The sequence below is a fragment of the Pan paniscus genome, chromosome 11 (genome assembly GCF_029289425.2).
Source record: "Pan paniscus chromosome 11, NHGRI_mPanPan1-v2.0_pri, whole genome shotgun sequence".
NCBI lineage: Eukaryota > Metazoa > Chordata > Mammalia > Primates > Hominidae > Pan > Pan paniscus.
In genome coordinates, this window is record NC_073260.2 from 71413266 (window position 1) to 71430801 (window position 17536).

General features: G+C 38.5%; 1 protein-coding gene across 4 annotated transcripts in view; it reads left to right on the forward strand.

The window, feature by feature from the left end:
- GDA (guanine deaminase) overlaps positions 1 to 17536 on the forward strand; it is a 103144-nt gene that overhangs the window by 73801 nt on the left and 11807 nt on the right. For all 4 annotated transcript variants that reach the window (XM_008952995.6, XM_024930156.4, XM_008952985.4 and 1 more), the window contains exons 7-10: positions 231 to 338; positions 2792 to 2899; positions 5051 to 5148; positions 8268 to 8335. In XM_008952995.6, the coding sequence (XP_008951243.1) occupies positions 231 to 338; positions 2792 to 2899; positions 5051 to 5148; positions 8268 to 8335 (382 nt within the window). The remainder of the gene's footprint in view (positions 1 to 230; positions 339 to 2791; positions 2900 to 5050; positions 5149 to 8267; positions 8336 to 17536) is intronic.

Consider the following 17536-nt stretch of genomic DNA (forward strand, 5'->3'; position numbering starts at 1 on the left):
CAGAGACAGGGTTTCTCCATGTTGGTAAGGCTGGTCTCGAACTCCCGACCTCAGGTGATCCACCTACCTTGGCCTCTCAAAGTGCTGGGATTACAGGTGTGAGCCACCACACCTGGCCCTTCCAGGGTTTTTATAGTTTTCGGTTTTACATTTATGTCTTTAATCCATCTTGAGTTAATTTTTGTATATGATGTAAGGAAGAGGTATCAATTGTTTTTAATTATCTCCAGTATTCTAGAGTGAAGCCCATAGTGACACCACGTTTTTCCCTCTCCTGCTCTGAGACTTTGATGGGTGAACTGGGCAACATTGCTAAAACCCGTGATTTGCACATTCAGGTGGGTATTCTTCTTCTCTTTATGCCTCTATGCAGACCTGCAAGATTTCTCAGCACCCTTAAATCATCATCTCCAATAATCTATAGTTGTTTTACTGAGTAATCTCTGTTTCTTCAACTGAGATATCCTAGAGTCACAGCATAACAGGAGAGAAAGGACCCCTGTAGATATCACCTAATCCAATTCTTTCATTTTGCAGATAAGAAACCTGAAGTTCCTTATACCCTCAATGTTTTCTGATCAGTCTTCTAAAGACAAGAAAATCATTTTAAGTAATGGCAAGATCAATAACAGACTGTGATCTATTCTCTGTAGGATACATTTAATGCATGTATTTCCTACTTCTCTTTCACTTGATACTTTCTCAGTGTGTTCTGTACCTTCATTCTTAGAGAAATCAGCTATTATTTGAAAAGCAAAACGAGCCTAATTTCCACCTTACAAAATGGCATTTAAAATCCCTTTTGTTCTGAGTTTCTTAATTTAAAATCAGAACAAAGAAGTATACCTTGCTTTGTCATTAAATTGTTGCAATTTAGGAATAAAACACTTTTTTAAAGCTTATATCTGGGTTAAAATTGAGAGTTCCCCTTCTCCCATCCAAGCTTAATTACATACTGTACTAAAATTTCTCCTCTTAGGAGTTGACGGTCTCATAAGAAAGGTCAGATCAGGGCAGAGACAACACATTGATTCTTTACCATTTGTAAATCAGTGTTTTTTTGGTTTTTGTTTCCCAAATCTATTTTCTTAGGAACCATTAACTGCTCTCATCTTCCCTATTATTGTTATTATTATTTGCAGCCTATAATTTTTGAATTTTTAATTCAGTCCCACACATTTCTCTCCTGGAGATAAAATTCAAAACTTACCTGATGTTTCTGCTTTGCAAACAAAATGCTTCTGTCGCCGACAAAATAAAATACAAATGAACATTTAAAAATACATGAAAAATAAGATGAGAAGAACACACAACAAAATCAAGTTTATCCTTACTAGAGAGATACATGTGGATGTATGCACATTTACTCACATTTATCCAAATGACTCGAATCATCAGATTGTCCTTTCTTCTGTTGCTGTCCATGCATTTCATCGGTGGTCTGGGATTTCCTCAAGGCCAGGGATGGAGTTCATTGTCTGAGTAAAACACGTGTTTTCAGAACATTGCTATTTTTTTCTTTTAAAAATTTAGCTACGCATGTTCTAAATGGCATTGCCATTCTTGGAAGTATTAATTACGCCCTCTTAGATTTTGTGGTGCCCTAGAGAAAGGTCTTAGGGGCATTTTTCAGTGTGGGGCATAGGACTTATTGTTTTGCTTGCATGTGGATTCTTATGGGCTGTTTCTTGATGACTGTGGAATTTTCTAGCTCAGCTATTTTCAAACTCTTTTTTGGAGAACTCATTCTGGAAACTAAGAAAGGGCACAGAATGGGGACAGGGTCCCAGAGTCTCAATCCTGCTGCATCCTGAGGGGCAGTGCTTTTATGCCTTCTATATATTGGGTTTCTGTGAATTTTTATATGAATAATATATTCAATGCTGAGAGAATTTGGAAAATCACTCATCTAGCCCAACCCTTGTTTTTTTTTTTTTTTTTGAAAGATGGGAAAATTGCTGTCCAAAGAAAAGAATGACTTTCTCTAGGACACATAGCTGTCAGAACTTGGGCTTAAACCCAGCTCTCTTTACTCAAATTCCAGTGTTCATGTAAGTGGACCCCACTGTCTGCTTTTTTATGAACACTGAGCTCTTTTCTTAAACGGCCAGCATGGCCAGTCACGGTGGCTCACGCCTGTAATCCCAGCACTTTGAGAGGCTGAGCCCGGCAGATTACTTGAGGTCAGGCCTTTGAGACCAGCCTGGCCAACATGGTGAAACCCCATCTCTACTAAATATACAAAATTAGCCAGGCATGGTGACACATGCCTGTAATCCCAGCTACTCAGGAGGCTAAGACAGGAGACTCACTTGAACCTGGGAGGCAGAGGTTGCAGTGAGTGGAGATTGTGCCACTACACTCCAGCCTGGGCGACAGAGCCAGACCCTATCTCAAAACAAAAGAAAGGCCAGCACCAGAAGAGGCAAGTTGCTAGGGTCCTGACTATCTTCAAGGAGGACTTCATATTTGTTCTAGCTGTAGGTCAGAATTTGAAAAGACTTTGTTGGAAAAATTTGTCTTGATATTATACATACACATACACACCCACACCCACATCCACACACACACACTACATGTTCATAATATTCAGTTTCTTTGTCATATGCATTATATTATCTATGATGAATATAATTGTTTCTAACAAAATGCATGTGTAATCTTCATTGCCTTTCTATGTGGTCCCTTAAATAGGCAAGTAGAAAACCATTCACACCATTTTGAGGTAGGAAGTGCAATTTCTAATGGTATTTTACAGAAGAAAAATGAAAATATTATTTTTTTCTTGTAGAGCCATATAAGTGAAAATCATGATGAGGTTGAAGCTGTGAAAAACTTATACCCCAGTTATAAAAACTACACATCTGTGTATGATAAAAACAATCTTTTGACAAATAAGGTAAGTTTTATATCATGACATAATCTGTTTAAAGGAGGGCATATTTATCTAAATTTTAAAATCTCAATAGTAATCTTCAGATGTCTGATATGAATACATTTCTTTTAAAATTTTTTTTAAAGTTTTAATTTTTGTGGGTACACAGAAAGTTTATATATCTATGGGGTACATGTGTATACATTTCTTAAACTAGAGTAAAGCCTAGTGTGTGTGTGTGTGCGTGCGTGCGTGTGTGTGTGTGTGTGTAGTTAAAAATGGACCCGAAGTTTCATCTTAGTGAATTAAATGTAAAGGCTTCATTGAAGATGGGAATGTCATTTGGTCCAAGGACATTTTAACAGTATCTGTCAGAATGTAAACCTACATTTCTTTGAGTCAGCAGATGCATTTTTAAGAATTCACTCTAAGTAATATGAATAGGTATGCTAATTTTATATTAAAGTTTAAAAATTGTTATCGGTGAGAGATTAAATTACAGAGCATACACAGGATTTTATCCAGCATTCACAAAGAAAGAGGTATGCAGGCTTACAAGGAAGAATGTTTGTGTAATATTATTTGATGTGTGTACATATGTATAGATGCCTGCTTACTTAGAAAAAAACTGTCTGAAAGACATAACTTGAGTATTAAAAATGACTCTTCCTGAGGGACAAACCAGAAGGACTTTCTGCTTTTTATTTTTAAATACTCTGAGAGTGCTTTTAAAAAATGAGTATGCATTACTCCTATAATTAAAATTAATATGTGTGAAGAGATCTCATTACAATAATGTACTACTTGGCCTTGGCCTTCAATGAAATGTACAAACCGCATGGAGAGTTTACCATAGCAAATAATTTCTTAGTGACTGTGTGAATGGAGATATGAATATAACTGATTTAAAAAGTTAATACTTTGCATAAATCATGTAAAACCTACACCATAATTTTCATTCTTTATATATTTTCCATATGATTAATAAATTAACCTTCCATTTGCATGTTAATTTTATTTGAACAGAGATTGGGAAAGTTATATTTTAATAATAATTCTGTAGTCACTGGGCCGGGCCTGGTGGCTCATGCCTGTAATCCCAGCACTTTGGGAGGCAGAGGCAGGCAGATCACGAGGTCAGGAGATGGAGACCATCCTGGCTAACACGGTGAAACCCCGTCTCTACTAAAAATACAAAAAAATTAGCCAGGCATGGTGGCAGGCGCCTGTAGTCCCAGCTACTCGGGAAGCTGAGATAGGAGAATGGCGTGAACCCAGGAGGCGGAGCTTGCAGAGAATCGAGATTGCGCCCCTGCACTCCAGCCTGGGCGACAGAGCGAGACGCTGTCTCAAAAAAATAATAATTCTGTAGTCACTGAACCGTGCCTCTCAAAGGAGAAAGCAAGTTGGATACAGGTTTTGTACTGAGAGAAAAATAATTTTGAAAGAGTAAAGTCTTAGTTAAGAAAATCTACAAATAAATACTACCAACATTAAAAATTTAGAGAGGTCTCATGTGTGTGCAGTGCCTGCTTTCTTGGATCAGTTTTACTTTCTGAATTAATGATTATAAGATGTTAAATTTCCTAGTTTTTATGAAAATATAAACGTAGGTGAGTTAAAGTTTATTTAGTTGAAAATATCAAGGCCATTGGCACTTACATTGAAGCTAGGAGCAGAAATAAAGAACAGCGCTTTGCAGGATTACTCTCACGGCTTTCACATACTGAGAAGGGACTTTTAGTTCTAGAAAGTTTTTTTAGAATTGGAGCAAGCACAACACTACCAGTCGCTTACCATATAAACTTAGAAAAGAAAGTAACTTGACAGTCTTCTAAAGTAGAGATGAGAAAATCATGTTATCTTCCATCTGGATGGATATTCTGTGCTGTAGATCACCTGGACCAAACCCTCATTACTTTATAGATCAACAAAAAGAATCTAAGTAAACTCCACAAATTTGCTGAGACTTTCGTAAGACAATGTGTTTACAGGCCTTTTCTAAGGTATAACTTGTACCTAGCAACTTTGTGCATATAGATCATCATAAATGTTCTTGTGAAGATGCTAACAGCCAAGCTACAGCTTCGGTCTCTCTCTAAAATACCTTGTGAGTGAGTACCCACTTAATCATTTGTGAGCGGTAAACTCCACGTAGGGCACTCTTCTCTCCAGACAGTGATGGCACACGGCTGCTACCTCTCTGCAGAAGAACTGAACGTATTCCATGAACGAGGAGCATCCATCGCACACTGTCCCAATTCTAATTTATCGTAAGTAGACAATGATTGTTTGGTAGATTACGAATGATTGGGTTGCAGATTAGCAGCCAAATGCCTTTGTTTCCTCTGTCATTCCTCCAGGATCTCTCCTGTATTCTGTGTTTGGCAGGACCCAGATAGATAGACATTTACTCGTGCTGTAGAGGAGTAAAAGAGAACACGTAAGAGGACATTTATCTCAGAGGACACATGTGAAGAGCACAGCATCTTCTGAAATCTCTGAGTTTGTACAAAGAAAGGACAATAGGGAATACAACATAAAAAATTTACAGTGAAAGTACTGAAAGAACCCATATGTCAGCCAGGAAATCCAGAAGAGGGTAGTCACTCCCATTACTGTTTGTGCTGTAGTGTGAGAAGGAAACACAGCAATACCAAAGCAAATGCACTATGATGTATGTTACCCTGTTGGACCTGACAGAATGCCAGCCCACACAGGCAAGCCCAGGAGGACCTTGTCCTATTATAATTCCCCAGAATACAGAGGTGTTATTTATTAACTGGTTCTTAACCTTTTGAAAGGTGATGGATCCGTAAGTGAATAAAATGAAAGTTATTGCCTGGGCGCAGTGGCTCACATCTGTAATCCCAGCACTTTGGGAAGCGGAAGCAGGCAGATCACTTGAGGTCAGGAGTTCGAGACCACCCTGACCAACATGGTGAAACCCCATCAGTATTAAACATATAAAAATTAGCTGGGCATGGTGGTGGGCACCTGTAATCCCAACCACTCAGGAGGCTGAGGCAAGAGAATCGTTTGAACCCGGGAGGCGGAGGTTGCAGTGAGCCAAGATTGCACGACTGCACTCCAGCCTGGGTGACAGAGTGAGACTCTGTCTCAGAAAAATAAATAAGTTATAGCCTGTAATTTCAGGGGAAAAAAGCCCATGGATATTACAAGTGTTGCATCTAATTTCAGGGAATTCATAGATCTCATGATGCCAGTCCATGGATGCTAGGTTAAAAACCCATGCTTGTGGCTGTAATCTCAGAAAACAACTTCAGGGGCCGGGCGCGGTGGCTCACACCTCTAATCCCAGCACTTTGGGAGGCCAAGGTGGGTGGATCACGAGGTCAGGAGATCGAGACCATCCCGGCTAACACGGTGAAACCCAGTCTCTACTAAAAAAAATATATATATATATATATATATATATATATATATATATATATTAGCCGGGCATGGTGGCGGGCGCCTGTAGTCCCAGCTACTCGTGAGGCTGAGGCAGGAGAATGGCATGAACTCGGGAGGCAGAGCTTGCAGTGAGCCGAGATCGCGCCACTGCACTCCAACCTGGGCGACAGAGCAAGACTCCATCTCAAAAACAAAACAAAACAAAACAAACAAACAAAACCTTCAGGGAAGTAAAACAGGGAAGGGAAAGAAGTCAGTGAAGATCGTATCATCACGGAGGTTACCACTGTGGGCTCCCGGAGTTTAATCCTTCTATTTAATAGAAAACTCAGGTAACCAGTGTCCAAAACAGAACTCAAAGTTATCCTGCCCAAGAAGTGAGGGAGCTGGCTGTGACAATAATACCCAAATGCTTATGGGTTGTTGTTGAGGGCTCCTGGGTAGAGGGGAGAAGAGTATTAATTCCCTGGAACTTCTGGCCGTCCCCAAACAAGGGCAGAGCAGGCTCTAGCACAGGAGAGAGCTGAGAAAGCTCCTAGGCAAAGAGCTGGAGGCATTCACAGTTGGAAATCTAGGGACTTTGCAAATTACAAAGATATATGTCAGTGTCATTATGGGAAGGGTGCTGAGAGCCACAGTGACATATTTCTGGAGTGCTTTAGGGACCCCAGAGGTTCTGAGTTTTCAGACTTAAAGGAGTGACAGGTTACAGGGAATCTTGTCTATGTACAGCTTAGTGACTATAATTAGGGTCTAGTTACTTGATAGTGGAAGGATTTAACACCCATTGGGTGTTAATATCCTCTAAATTAAAGCATAATCTAGCTTTGCAAATTGAGTTTTGAAGTTAAATTTCTTTAGGACACATTTCTGTTTAAATGGTCACTGCTGTTCTTTCTCCAGCAGCTGAGAGATTTATTATGTATGCACCAGGGCTTTCAAAATTAGAGTTATGTGCATCTTCCAGCAGACCACTTTGACCTTTGCAACTTTTTAGAATTCTAAGGATCACCTTAGTTTTCCTTTGTCTCTTTAGAAAGGCAGCACATGGTGGGCATGGTGGCTCATGCCTGCAGTCCCAGCGCTTTGGGAGGCTAAGGTGGGAGGATCACCTGAGGTCCAGAGTTCGAGACCAGCCTGACCAACATGGCGAAACCCTGTTTCTACTAAAAGTAGAGACTGGACATGCTGGCGGGCACCTGTAATCCCAGCTACTCGGGAGGCTGATGTAGGAGAATCGCTTGAACCTACCTTGAAGGAGAAGGTTGCAGTAAGCTGAGATCGTGCCATTGTACTCCAGCCTGGATGACAGAGAGAGACTCTGTCTCAAAAAAAAAAAAAAAAAAAAAAAAAAATATATATATATATATATGTATATAGATGGCTGGCACATCTCTTTAGCTCAGAGTCACAAGGTCCCAAATTCAGCCCAGGAACCATCTATCCTACTTTCTCTGTCTTCAGAGGCAGCGTTTGAACGGTCAGATCCTGACTTTTTAGGCTGCACCCCTTTTTCTAGTTGTACTCCCCTTTTTCGATCTTACAAGTCACTACTCATTCAGGGTAACAAATTATTCCAGGCAGAGAGAATAGGTAATGCTTTATAATTTCTGCTTCCTAACATAAAAAGATGTGTTGGTTAGAAAATATTAAAGACAGATAAAAGACTTTTGTATTAATTGCAAAGTTTGATTTCTTCATTTTTTTCCCACACAAACGATCCCCTGCTTTTCCTTCTGGCTCTTGCTGCTTTGTGCCCACCTGAGATTAACCTTGGCCCCAGGATTAGGCTATTTTATGATCCTGTTTACTCCAGGACTTGGATGGTCTGATTTGACTAATATGTTTGTGTCAACATTAGAGCTGATATATTGGGAAGCACAATTTTCGGTGGTATCACCATCATTGTTATTAGTGTTCATCTTTTATTGGAACCACATGGATCTCCTTGTTCTGACATCTCCTCTCTCTACAGGCTCAGCAGTGGATTTCTAAATGTGCTGGAAGTCCTGAAACATGAAGTCAAGATAGGGCTGGGTACAGGTTAGTAGTTCACCATTTGGAGCTATGGCAAAGTGGTTGATTACTGTGTAATTTTCTATTGTGACTAATTTGCAGGTGACTGTTCTGTTTAAAAAAAAAAAAATTAGTTTTGGGCCGGGCGCGGTAGCTCACGTCTGTAATCCCAGCACTTTGGGAGGCTGAGGCGGGTGGATCACGAGGTCAGGAGTTCAAGACCAGCCTGGGAAACCTCGTCTCTACTAAAATACAAAAAAATAGCCAGGTGTGGCAGTGTGCGCCTGTAGTCTCAGCTACTCGGGAGGCTGAGGCAGGAGAATGGTGTGAACCCGGGAGGCGGAGCTTGTAGTGAGCTGAGACTGCGCCACTGCACTTCAGCGTGGGTGACAGAGCCAGACTCTGTCTCAAAAAAAAAAAAAGAAAATTGTATGCAAAGGGAGAAGTTTTGATGATACTGACCTCCTGAAAGCTGTTATCCCTGTTTATTATTCAAAGATTAGGCTATAAAGGAAGATTAATTCCTTCTGACGTGTTTCAGAGGTATTTTAAAAAGTCCTTGACTTTTGTTTTGTTTTGTTCTTCTGGCTAGGTTTTAATGGTTTGGATTTCTATATTTTTAGTTTTCAATAACTGTCATTACAAATGCTGTCTCAAAAGAAATTTTTTTGTCCTTGCCATAGTGAGCACAGATTCAATCTATGACAGAATTGAGAATTCGGATGTATGTTAAGAATTGGTTTTGCTTTTAAGCAATGTTTAGCCAAATGAGACCTCTCCATATCCACAGGCAGTCTGCTTGTCTACTAGGCTGAGGGACGTTCTAAGTGCATATGAATTAGTGACGGATTAGTGATGTTTCCTTTCTTCACAGTACATTTTAATTGTGTTTCTTGAGAGTGTGCAAGCATTGCTTGCTTCGAAAGTGTGAGTCAGGCCCAAATTTCTAGGTGTCCTCTGTGAGGCTTCTTTTATGACTGAATGACTGAATTAAAAATTTTTTTAATGGGTATGGGGCAGGAGGACGTGTTTTCTGTTCTTGATGCCTTTGTCTTCCTCATATTTAAGAGCATCAGGCTGTATGCATGTTGACACTGGTGGTTTTCATCACTTTCTGCAGGAACTCAAGTCTCAGTTTGTTATAGTGAGACATTTTACAAAGTAATTAACTGGTAAGACACAATAATACGCATAATGATTTTACTGATATTTTGAAAGAGGTATATATTAGATTAGAAGTTTTTCCCAATTTTATGGGAATCAAAGTAATCAAGATTTTGAAAATTCTAATTTAAGCCTGAAATCATCAAGATTGTGATAATTCTACATAAAGTCACAGGTGTTAAAGGAGGAAACCAGTGATTTTATGTTCACAAAAAAGCTTCAAGGGATAAGAAAAAAAATGGCCAAGAGTTTTGGTTACACACTATAGTCAGTTAATATGAAAAATTTAGCAGACACATAAAAATCAGTCAGATATTGTTTTCAGATATTCTAGGATTTTGGTCTCCATAATTTAAGTTCATCACATGACTTCCTTTTCTTGACTTTGGATTGTTTAGTGATGGTCTATAAAGTTCAAGTTGAGTTCTAGCTGTCACTTATTATCTGTAAGACCTTGAGAAAATTAATTTTCTAGTAGTTTTTAGTCAAGGATTCATTTCCTGATTTCTACAACAATAGTAACTAGCAATTACAACTATGTCTATCTTACAAGCTGTTTAGAGAATTAAATTTTAAAATGCATGCAAAATGGTTAGCACAGTGCCTGCCTGGCACATGACACAAATCAATCAAGATTGGCTTAAAAAGGAAAGGGCGAAGTTGGTATATTGACCAAACGTTTGAATAAATATGACCTATTAGCTTATTTACTCAGAGGATGGTGTTTCATTTTTACCTAGTCCTTTTTGCAATTTAGTCACCCTCTACTCTACTATTTCCTAAACGTGACTTTTGTGTATCAATTTACCCTTCAATCTGTAAACTTTAGAAGATTATTATACCTCATACTATGAATAGAGAGCAAGTCCAAGAGCAATTCACACACCCTGTCTATAACAAGTGCAGGCAGATCTTGACTTGCACAAATATTAGGTAGAAGAAACCCACATGAAATTTAACAGAAATATAGCAAAACAAGATAAAGTGATATCACAAACAATAAGAATGTGAACAAATATCTGAAAATGATTTGCTTTAGGATCCAGAAGAAAATTTCAGAAAATTGCCTTCATCCCTGGAGTACAGGAAATCATGGTTCTATGAAAAGATTGTGGTAGAAATTTTAGAAATCAAGGAAGAAAACTGAAAAAAGTCAGATTAAAAAGCACATAGACTCTCATACACTGATGGAAGAAGAGTGGATGGTACAACTACTTTGGAGAATGTTTTGGGAGTTTCTTATAAAAGTTAAATATACATCTACATATGACCCAGCAATTTTACTCTTGGGTAATTACCCTAGAGAAATAAACATATATGTTTGCAGAAATAGTTGTATGAGGCCCAGGTGCAGTGGCTCATACCTGTAATCCCACCACCCTGGGAGGCCACGGCAGGAGGATTGCTTGAGCTCAGGTGTTTGAGATCAGCCTTGGCAACATGGCAAAACCCTGTCTTTACAAAAAATACAAAACTTTGCTGGGCATGGTGACATGCACTTGTAATCCCAGCTACTTGGGTGGCTGAGGCAGGAGGATCACTTGAGCTTGGGAGGTCAAGGCTGCAGTGAGCCATGTTCATGCCACTGCACTCCAGTCTGGGTGACAGAGTGAGACCCTGTCCCTAAATAAATAAATAAATGAAAGAGTTGTATGAGGATGTTTATATCAGCTTTATTTATAATAGCCCCAAACCAGAAACAATCCAAACATCTATCAGCAGGAGGATGGATAAGCAAGTTGAGGTATATTCATATAATGAAATATTATTTAGCAGTAAAAAACACACTACAGATATATGCAAAATGTGGGTAAATATATGCCAGTGTGTGGGCTTAAAGAGCACACACTGCATGATTCCATCTGTATGAAACTCACAGACCAACAGAACTAACTGATATTGGTAGAAATCAGAAAGTGGTTGCCAAATGTTGTAGGTAAGAATTTGGGGAATTGACAGGAAAAGGCCATGAGGGAATTTGCTGGGGTGATGGAAATGTTTAATATCTTAGTTTTTTTGCAAAGTAGTTAATGCTATATAATTGTTAACATTCTCCAAACTGAACATCTAAGTTATATATGTATTATGATATTTTAGTTATACCTCAGTTTAAAAAATGACAAACCCACCAACCCTGTAGGAAGCTATGAGAAGCAGAATTATTGTTACAGAAAATCAAATCAGTGATGTGAGAATAAAATCAACCAAAGATGATAGAAGGTGTTTGAGGATGATCGATGTGAGGCCCAGAAACCACAGAGCCAACACATGGGGTTTTTTTCTGATGGAGCACCCAGAACAAATGGGACAGATGCAATAGTCAGAGCTTTGAAGGGTAAATCTTTTCTGAGCTTAAGAAAGAACTGCCTTGCAAGTGCTTACCCTGTTTTACGCTAAATCGTAACTGAACATGTTGTGGCAAAATATTTTAATTACAATAAAAAAATTTCTACAATATTGACACAAGGAAAAAAGTCAATTATCAACAAAACAATTAAAAACCAGTTTGCTTTCAGATGTTTTTGTTGGCACACAAAATACCAAAAGGCAAGAAAAGAGTTTGGAGACAAAGCAGTGTTAGCCAAGAATAATATATCTGGCCAAATTCTCCTTTATGTAGGAAGGCAACAAAATTCTCAGCTATACAAAAACTTGGAAAATATTTTCCTTAGGAACCCTTTGAAAAACTTACTTGAAAATCTACATCATTCAATGAAAGATGAGGCAAATGAAGGGCCATGTGGGGAAATAATGGCACAATATGATGTCATGGAAAGCTAACATCAATCAGAATAAGAAGATCAAAGAATTGTAAAGGAGTTTAAAAAATGAAAGTAAAAGCCAAAAATATATCTCAAGAGAGAATAGGCACAATGTTAAAAACCTATCAGAATGGTAACATAAATCAGGAAGATGTTTCCCTCAGGCTGGAAAGAGGTTCCTGGGACTGAAATACATGGCACTTATTTTAAAAACTGAGTGTTAGGTCCTTGAGTTTTGGTTTTAGGCTTTCCTTATGTCATTTGAATGTCTTCAGTATTTTATCACAAAATTTTAAAAAATAATATATGCTCTGCCAAGGAAGAATTTTCCAAGTATAATACATAATTCTGTCTTATAATTTTATTAACAAAACCCAAGAAGTTGTAGTTTATGTGTAAGGCTGAGAGGAGGATGTATTTGGCAAGTTGCCAACATGGTGAAACACATTTCTACTAAAAATACAAAAATTAGCTGGGTGTGGTGGCATGTGCCTGTAGTCCCAGCTACATGGGAGGCTGAGGCAGTAGAATTGCTTGAACCCAGGAGGTGAAGGTTGCAGTGAGCCGAGATTGCACCACTGCACTCCAGCCTGGGTGACAGAGAGAGACTCAAAAAAAAAAAAAAAAAAAAAATCCTTGTCTCAGAAAAAAGAGAATTGCACATATTTTACTTTTGACTTTTCAGTATAAAAATATTAGAGATAACTACTTGAAGACTTTTAAAGATAGGATACCTCCTATGTGAAATATGAAACAAACCATAAAAACAAAGAAAACATAGCAAATAACCAAAAACACTCATCTGAAGGAAAAATTTAAACATATAGAACAAGTTTACATAAACAAGACCTATAAACTCATTAAAACAAACAACATACATGGAGCCACTGCCTCACTTTTCAGTGACAATTCCCTATCCTAACTTACTTCTTCCATTATTCCAAAAACAACAGCTCTTTGATCTCTTGTAGACTCTAGTCCAATGACTCCATGCTTTCTCAAAATCCATTATTCTAATTCGAATTCTTAGATGTCAGAGTACATCACTGTAATCATTTCCTTGGAAACATTCTCGCTTTTCATATTCCCCTCATTTTCTTTGTATTCACGTTGCAAAAGCCCCACCCTTGATTATCTCAAAAGTCCCCTTCTCAGTGCCTGCAGTGGAGCATCTGGAAGTTGCTGGAGAAAATCCTCCAGTGGGCTTTCATTTTAAATTTTGTTCTCAAATCCCAAATGGCCCACCGCTTGGGGATTAGAGACAGTTATTAGTCTGTAATAAGCGTATATCTCCTTTTTCCAAGACAGCGTTTTCTCATTTCTTCTTAAACTTTCTACCCCAACTTCTAGTTTAAGGCCTCCCTCATCTCATAAGTTATTGAGAAATAGAAACGACCAGAAATCCTTCCCTCAATCTCCCACCACGAAATTCACACACCTTTCTGCATCTGCTGGGATTTTCTCTTCTTTGCCCTGTTGCAGCAAAAACAACAACAATAAAACCCTTCTTCCAATCAAAGGCAAAAATACCAAAATACCCCAACGTGTGTTCTGTATTCTTTCCCTCTCCCAGCATCTCAATAAACTAATTCCTTTGGCCATAGACCGTCCTGTATCATCAGTGTCTCCTTCCTGCTGGATCATTTCTGCTGGTACACAAACATCTCTAGTATCTTCTTTTAAGCAAAGAAACAAAACCACTTCTTTTTTTTTTTTTTTTTTTGAGATGGAGTCTCATTCTGTCTCCCAAGCTGGAGTGCAGTGGCACGATCTCAGCCCTCTGCAACCTCAGCCTCCAGGGTTCAAGTGATTCTCCTGCCTCAGCCTCCCGAGTAGCTGGGATTACAGGCGTGCACTACCACATCCAGCTAATTTTTGTATTTTTAGTAGGGTTTCAACATGTTGGTCAGTCTGGTCTTGAACTCCTGACCTCAGGTAATCCACCTGCCTTGGCCTCCCACAGTGCTGGGATTGCAGGCATAAGCCACCACGCCCGGCACAAAACCCCTTCTTAATCAGACATCCCCCTCATGCTCCTGCTCCACCTGTCTGCCTCCCTTCGTGGCAAAGCTTCTTCAAAGAGTGGGGATCCACACTGGCACCACTTTCTAGGCCCTTTTCCCTTCCTCCACCAACTTCGGTCTGGATTCTTGCCCCACCCTCCGTGACAACTGCCTTTGCTTTTTTCTCCTGTGGGTATTACCACTGGAATTTCTGCTGCCAACTCCAAAGGATGCCATTCTGTCCTCATGATTGACTGTTCTCTCCATTGTCCAAATAATCTTATCTTGAATCCTATGAAGCACCTTCGTTCTTCCCTTCTTTCTCTTGTCTGAAGGCTGATTCTCTTCCTCTGGGACATTTGGAAGCTTGCTTCAAGGGTCAGTCTTTGGCAGTCTCTTTTTTGACTTTACACATTCTTCTTAGGAGGTGCCATCCACAACCATGGCTTCATGTGATTTAATATACTCAGATGACACACAGGTTCTTATATCCAGCCCAGACTTCTCTGAATTCTAAACCTATGTTTTCAACTGACTACATTCTCCCTTCTCTTAGACCCCTCCTGAAGGAACCCCCGAACTTCATTCTATCCCAAAACACATTTAAACCTAGTTCTCTAAAATAGCTCTCCTTTTTAGAGAATTCATTTTTGCTAACTGGAAACTTGATCATTATCTTTGGGACCTTCTTCTCCCTCACTTCTTCCCCAGCACAATGCCCAACCTCATGACTCCTTAGTATCTCCTCGAACCATCCCCTTTCCCCTCATTGGTCAGTACCACCTGATGCAAGCTGCCATCGTTTCTTGCTGAACTGCTGCACCAGCTTCCTAATGGGTCTCATACCCATCCTAGGCCCTTCCAGTCCATTGTGATTTACAAAAGAATCACAATGAAAATCTGATCATGTCACCCCCTTGTGCTCGTCACCCTTCAATGGGATTTTGAGTGTGTAAGGCTCATTACAAGGCCCACAAAGCTCTGCAATGGTTTGACACCCATCCACTGCCCAGCCTCATCTCACACTACTCTCTCCTCCTCACCCTGGCTATCTTTTATGAATAGATACGGCTTTTATGAATACTCTGACTATCCTCTCTGTAAATCATACTCCCTTCTCTCAAAAGTCCTGTATGCATTGTTTCTCTGTCTGAATGCCCTTTTTGCCTCTGTTTATATGGCTGAGTTCTTCTCATTCTTGTCATAGTTTAAATGTCGTTGCCTTAAAGAGGTCTTCCCTCACCATCCTATCAAAATGGGCCCTTCATCTCCATTTTCTTTATCACTAAAGTGAAAACAATTTATTGTTAATATATGTCTGTTTATATGATTCTTTTCTTTCTCCCCAACAAGATAGTTAGCTCGCTCATGTGGGAAGCCCATAGGTTTTATTTACAAGTGCTTAAGTAAATCAAGCACATGTAAGGAGTGTAGTAAATGATTGCTGAATAAGTGAATGAATGCATAGGAAATGAGCACATACATATGAAATCATTTTTTAATCTTTCCAGTGTCCTCTGGCTTAAGTTTTTGCTCTTGTATAATTTTGTTAGAGTCTTCTTGTAAATAATAGTGTCCAAATGTTGACTCTGACGAGCAAGTAATGATACCATCTTCATTGTGATGGTCCTGGGGGAGTAGTGGGGTAAGGGGGCAGATCTTCTGAGAAAATGCTTCAATTTTCCTTCCTCCTCCACACAGTTTCCACCCATTGGTCCTCATTCTTCAGCACTTTGGTTATGTAACTGAATTTTCTCTGCAATTATTAAGATATGTGATGTTATTTCTATTTTCTGAGAAAACTGAGATTCACAGGTCCTAAGTAACTGATCAAAGGTCCGCAAAGCAAAAAGTTCCATGTGCACAGTTTAAAACCAGGTCTGTAAAATGTAGATATTCATGATTTCTCCTTCTATCCTACCACAGTGCCTCTAGCCATATGACAAAGTAGGGATTCCACCTACATTAAATGTGTTGTAGATGGAAGGGGAAAACTACAAAGCTAATCCAGTCAGGAAGAATCGGCAAGTTACTGTCACAGTGGAAATCCCTGGAAAAAAAGGCTTGACTCTTACTAAATACCATGAAATTATGCAGCCCAGAGTTCTTTCTTTGATGAGCACAAAATTGTTTTTTGGTTTACAGTTATTTTACTGACATAACATTGGCAACCAGAAGAATATAGGATGATTAAATCAACATCATAAGGCATCTCTCAATTTTTTTCCAGTAAATTGCATAGCATTATTTCCTAATTTATACTTATTCTTTCTGTAAGGTTAATTTTGAGTAGGTATTTAGGAAAATGCTACTTTCTGTGATATTTTATACCTTGTTTTTATAACTGCAGGTATTTAAGTCTTCCATATTCACACCATCCCAACTGCATTGCTTTCATTTCTCTATGTTTACTTCCAGTCGTTACCCATATATTATAAAATATAGTTAGTCTTTACATATTTTATACCACATAGTGATATAATTTTTATTCCACCTTTATTTATATTTAACATTTTTGTTGTTTTAGCAATAAAGAAGGAAGCAGCAGACAGACTATTTCAAAGCTTAATGTGTGTATTTCCCAAATTGTGTTTGTTTTCTTAGTATTTGTTTTCCTAGCTATGATAAAAATGAAGATTTAAGGGATGGTTACTACATATTAACACAGACTAGTAACTTAAGTAGATGTAATGAAATTTTTTAGAGAGCTGGGTGATTCTCTAATTTAAATACAAGTGGAAGGACATGTAGGATAGTTGAACATAAAATTGAGCTACAATCTAGAATTACTAGTAAATAGGCAATTATTTTGTTTTGGCAACATATATAGAGGCATTAAAAATTACATATGTCTACCTAGAAATGACAGAAGGAACACTTGAAATATGAAGCTTACTTTATTAGCTATAAGTGTGTTTTTCTTTAATAAAACATACTAACTTACTTGAAATTTATTTATACAAACTCACTTAACTCCATGTTCATTCTTGTTAAAGGTAGTGTTTCATTTGATTATGATTAGGGACTTTATTTAAATCACTAAAATTTCATTCTTCATTTAATGATGCCTACCAAAATATAGAGCTGTCTACATTAGCACTGCTCATTTATTACACTAATTTCCCAAAATATACAAGTTTATTCTAAAACCTCTTCATAAAAATTACAAAGAAGTGGCTTTTTAATTTCCCAAAGTTCTCATCTGGATTAGAACAAGGTTAGGATAAATTTTTAGTGAATAGAACCATGAGCTTATTTTAAACCACATATTATCTAAATTATCTTTATAACTATGCAGG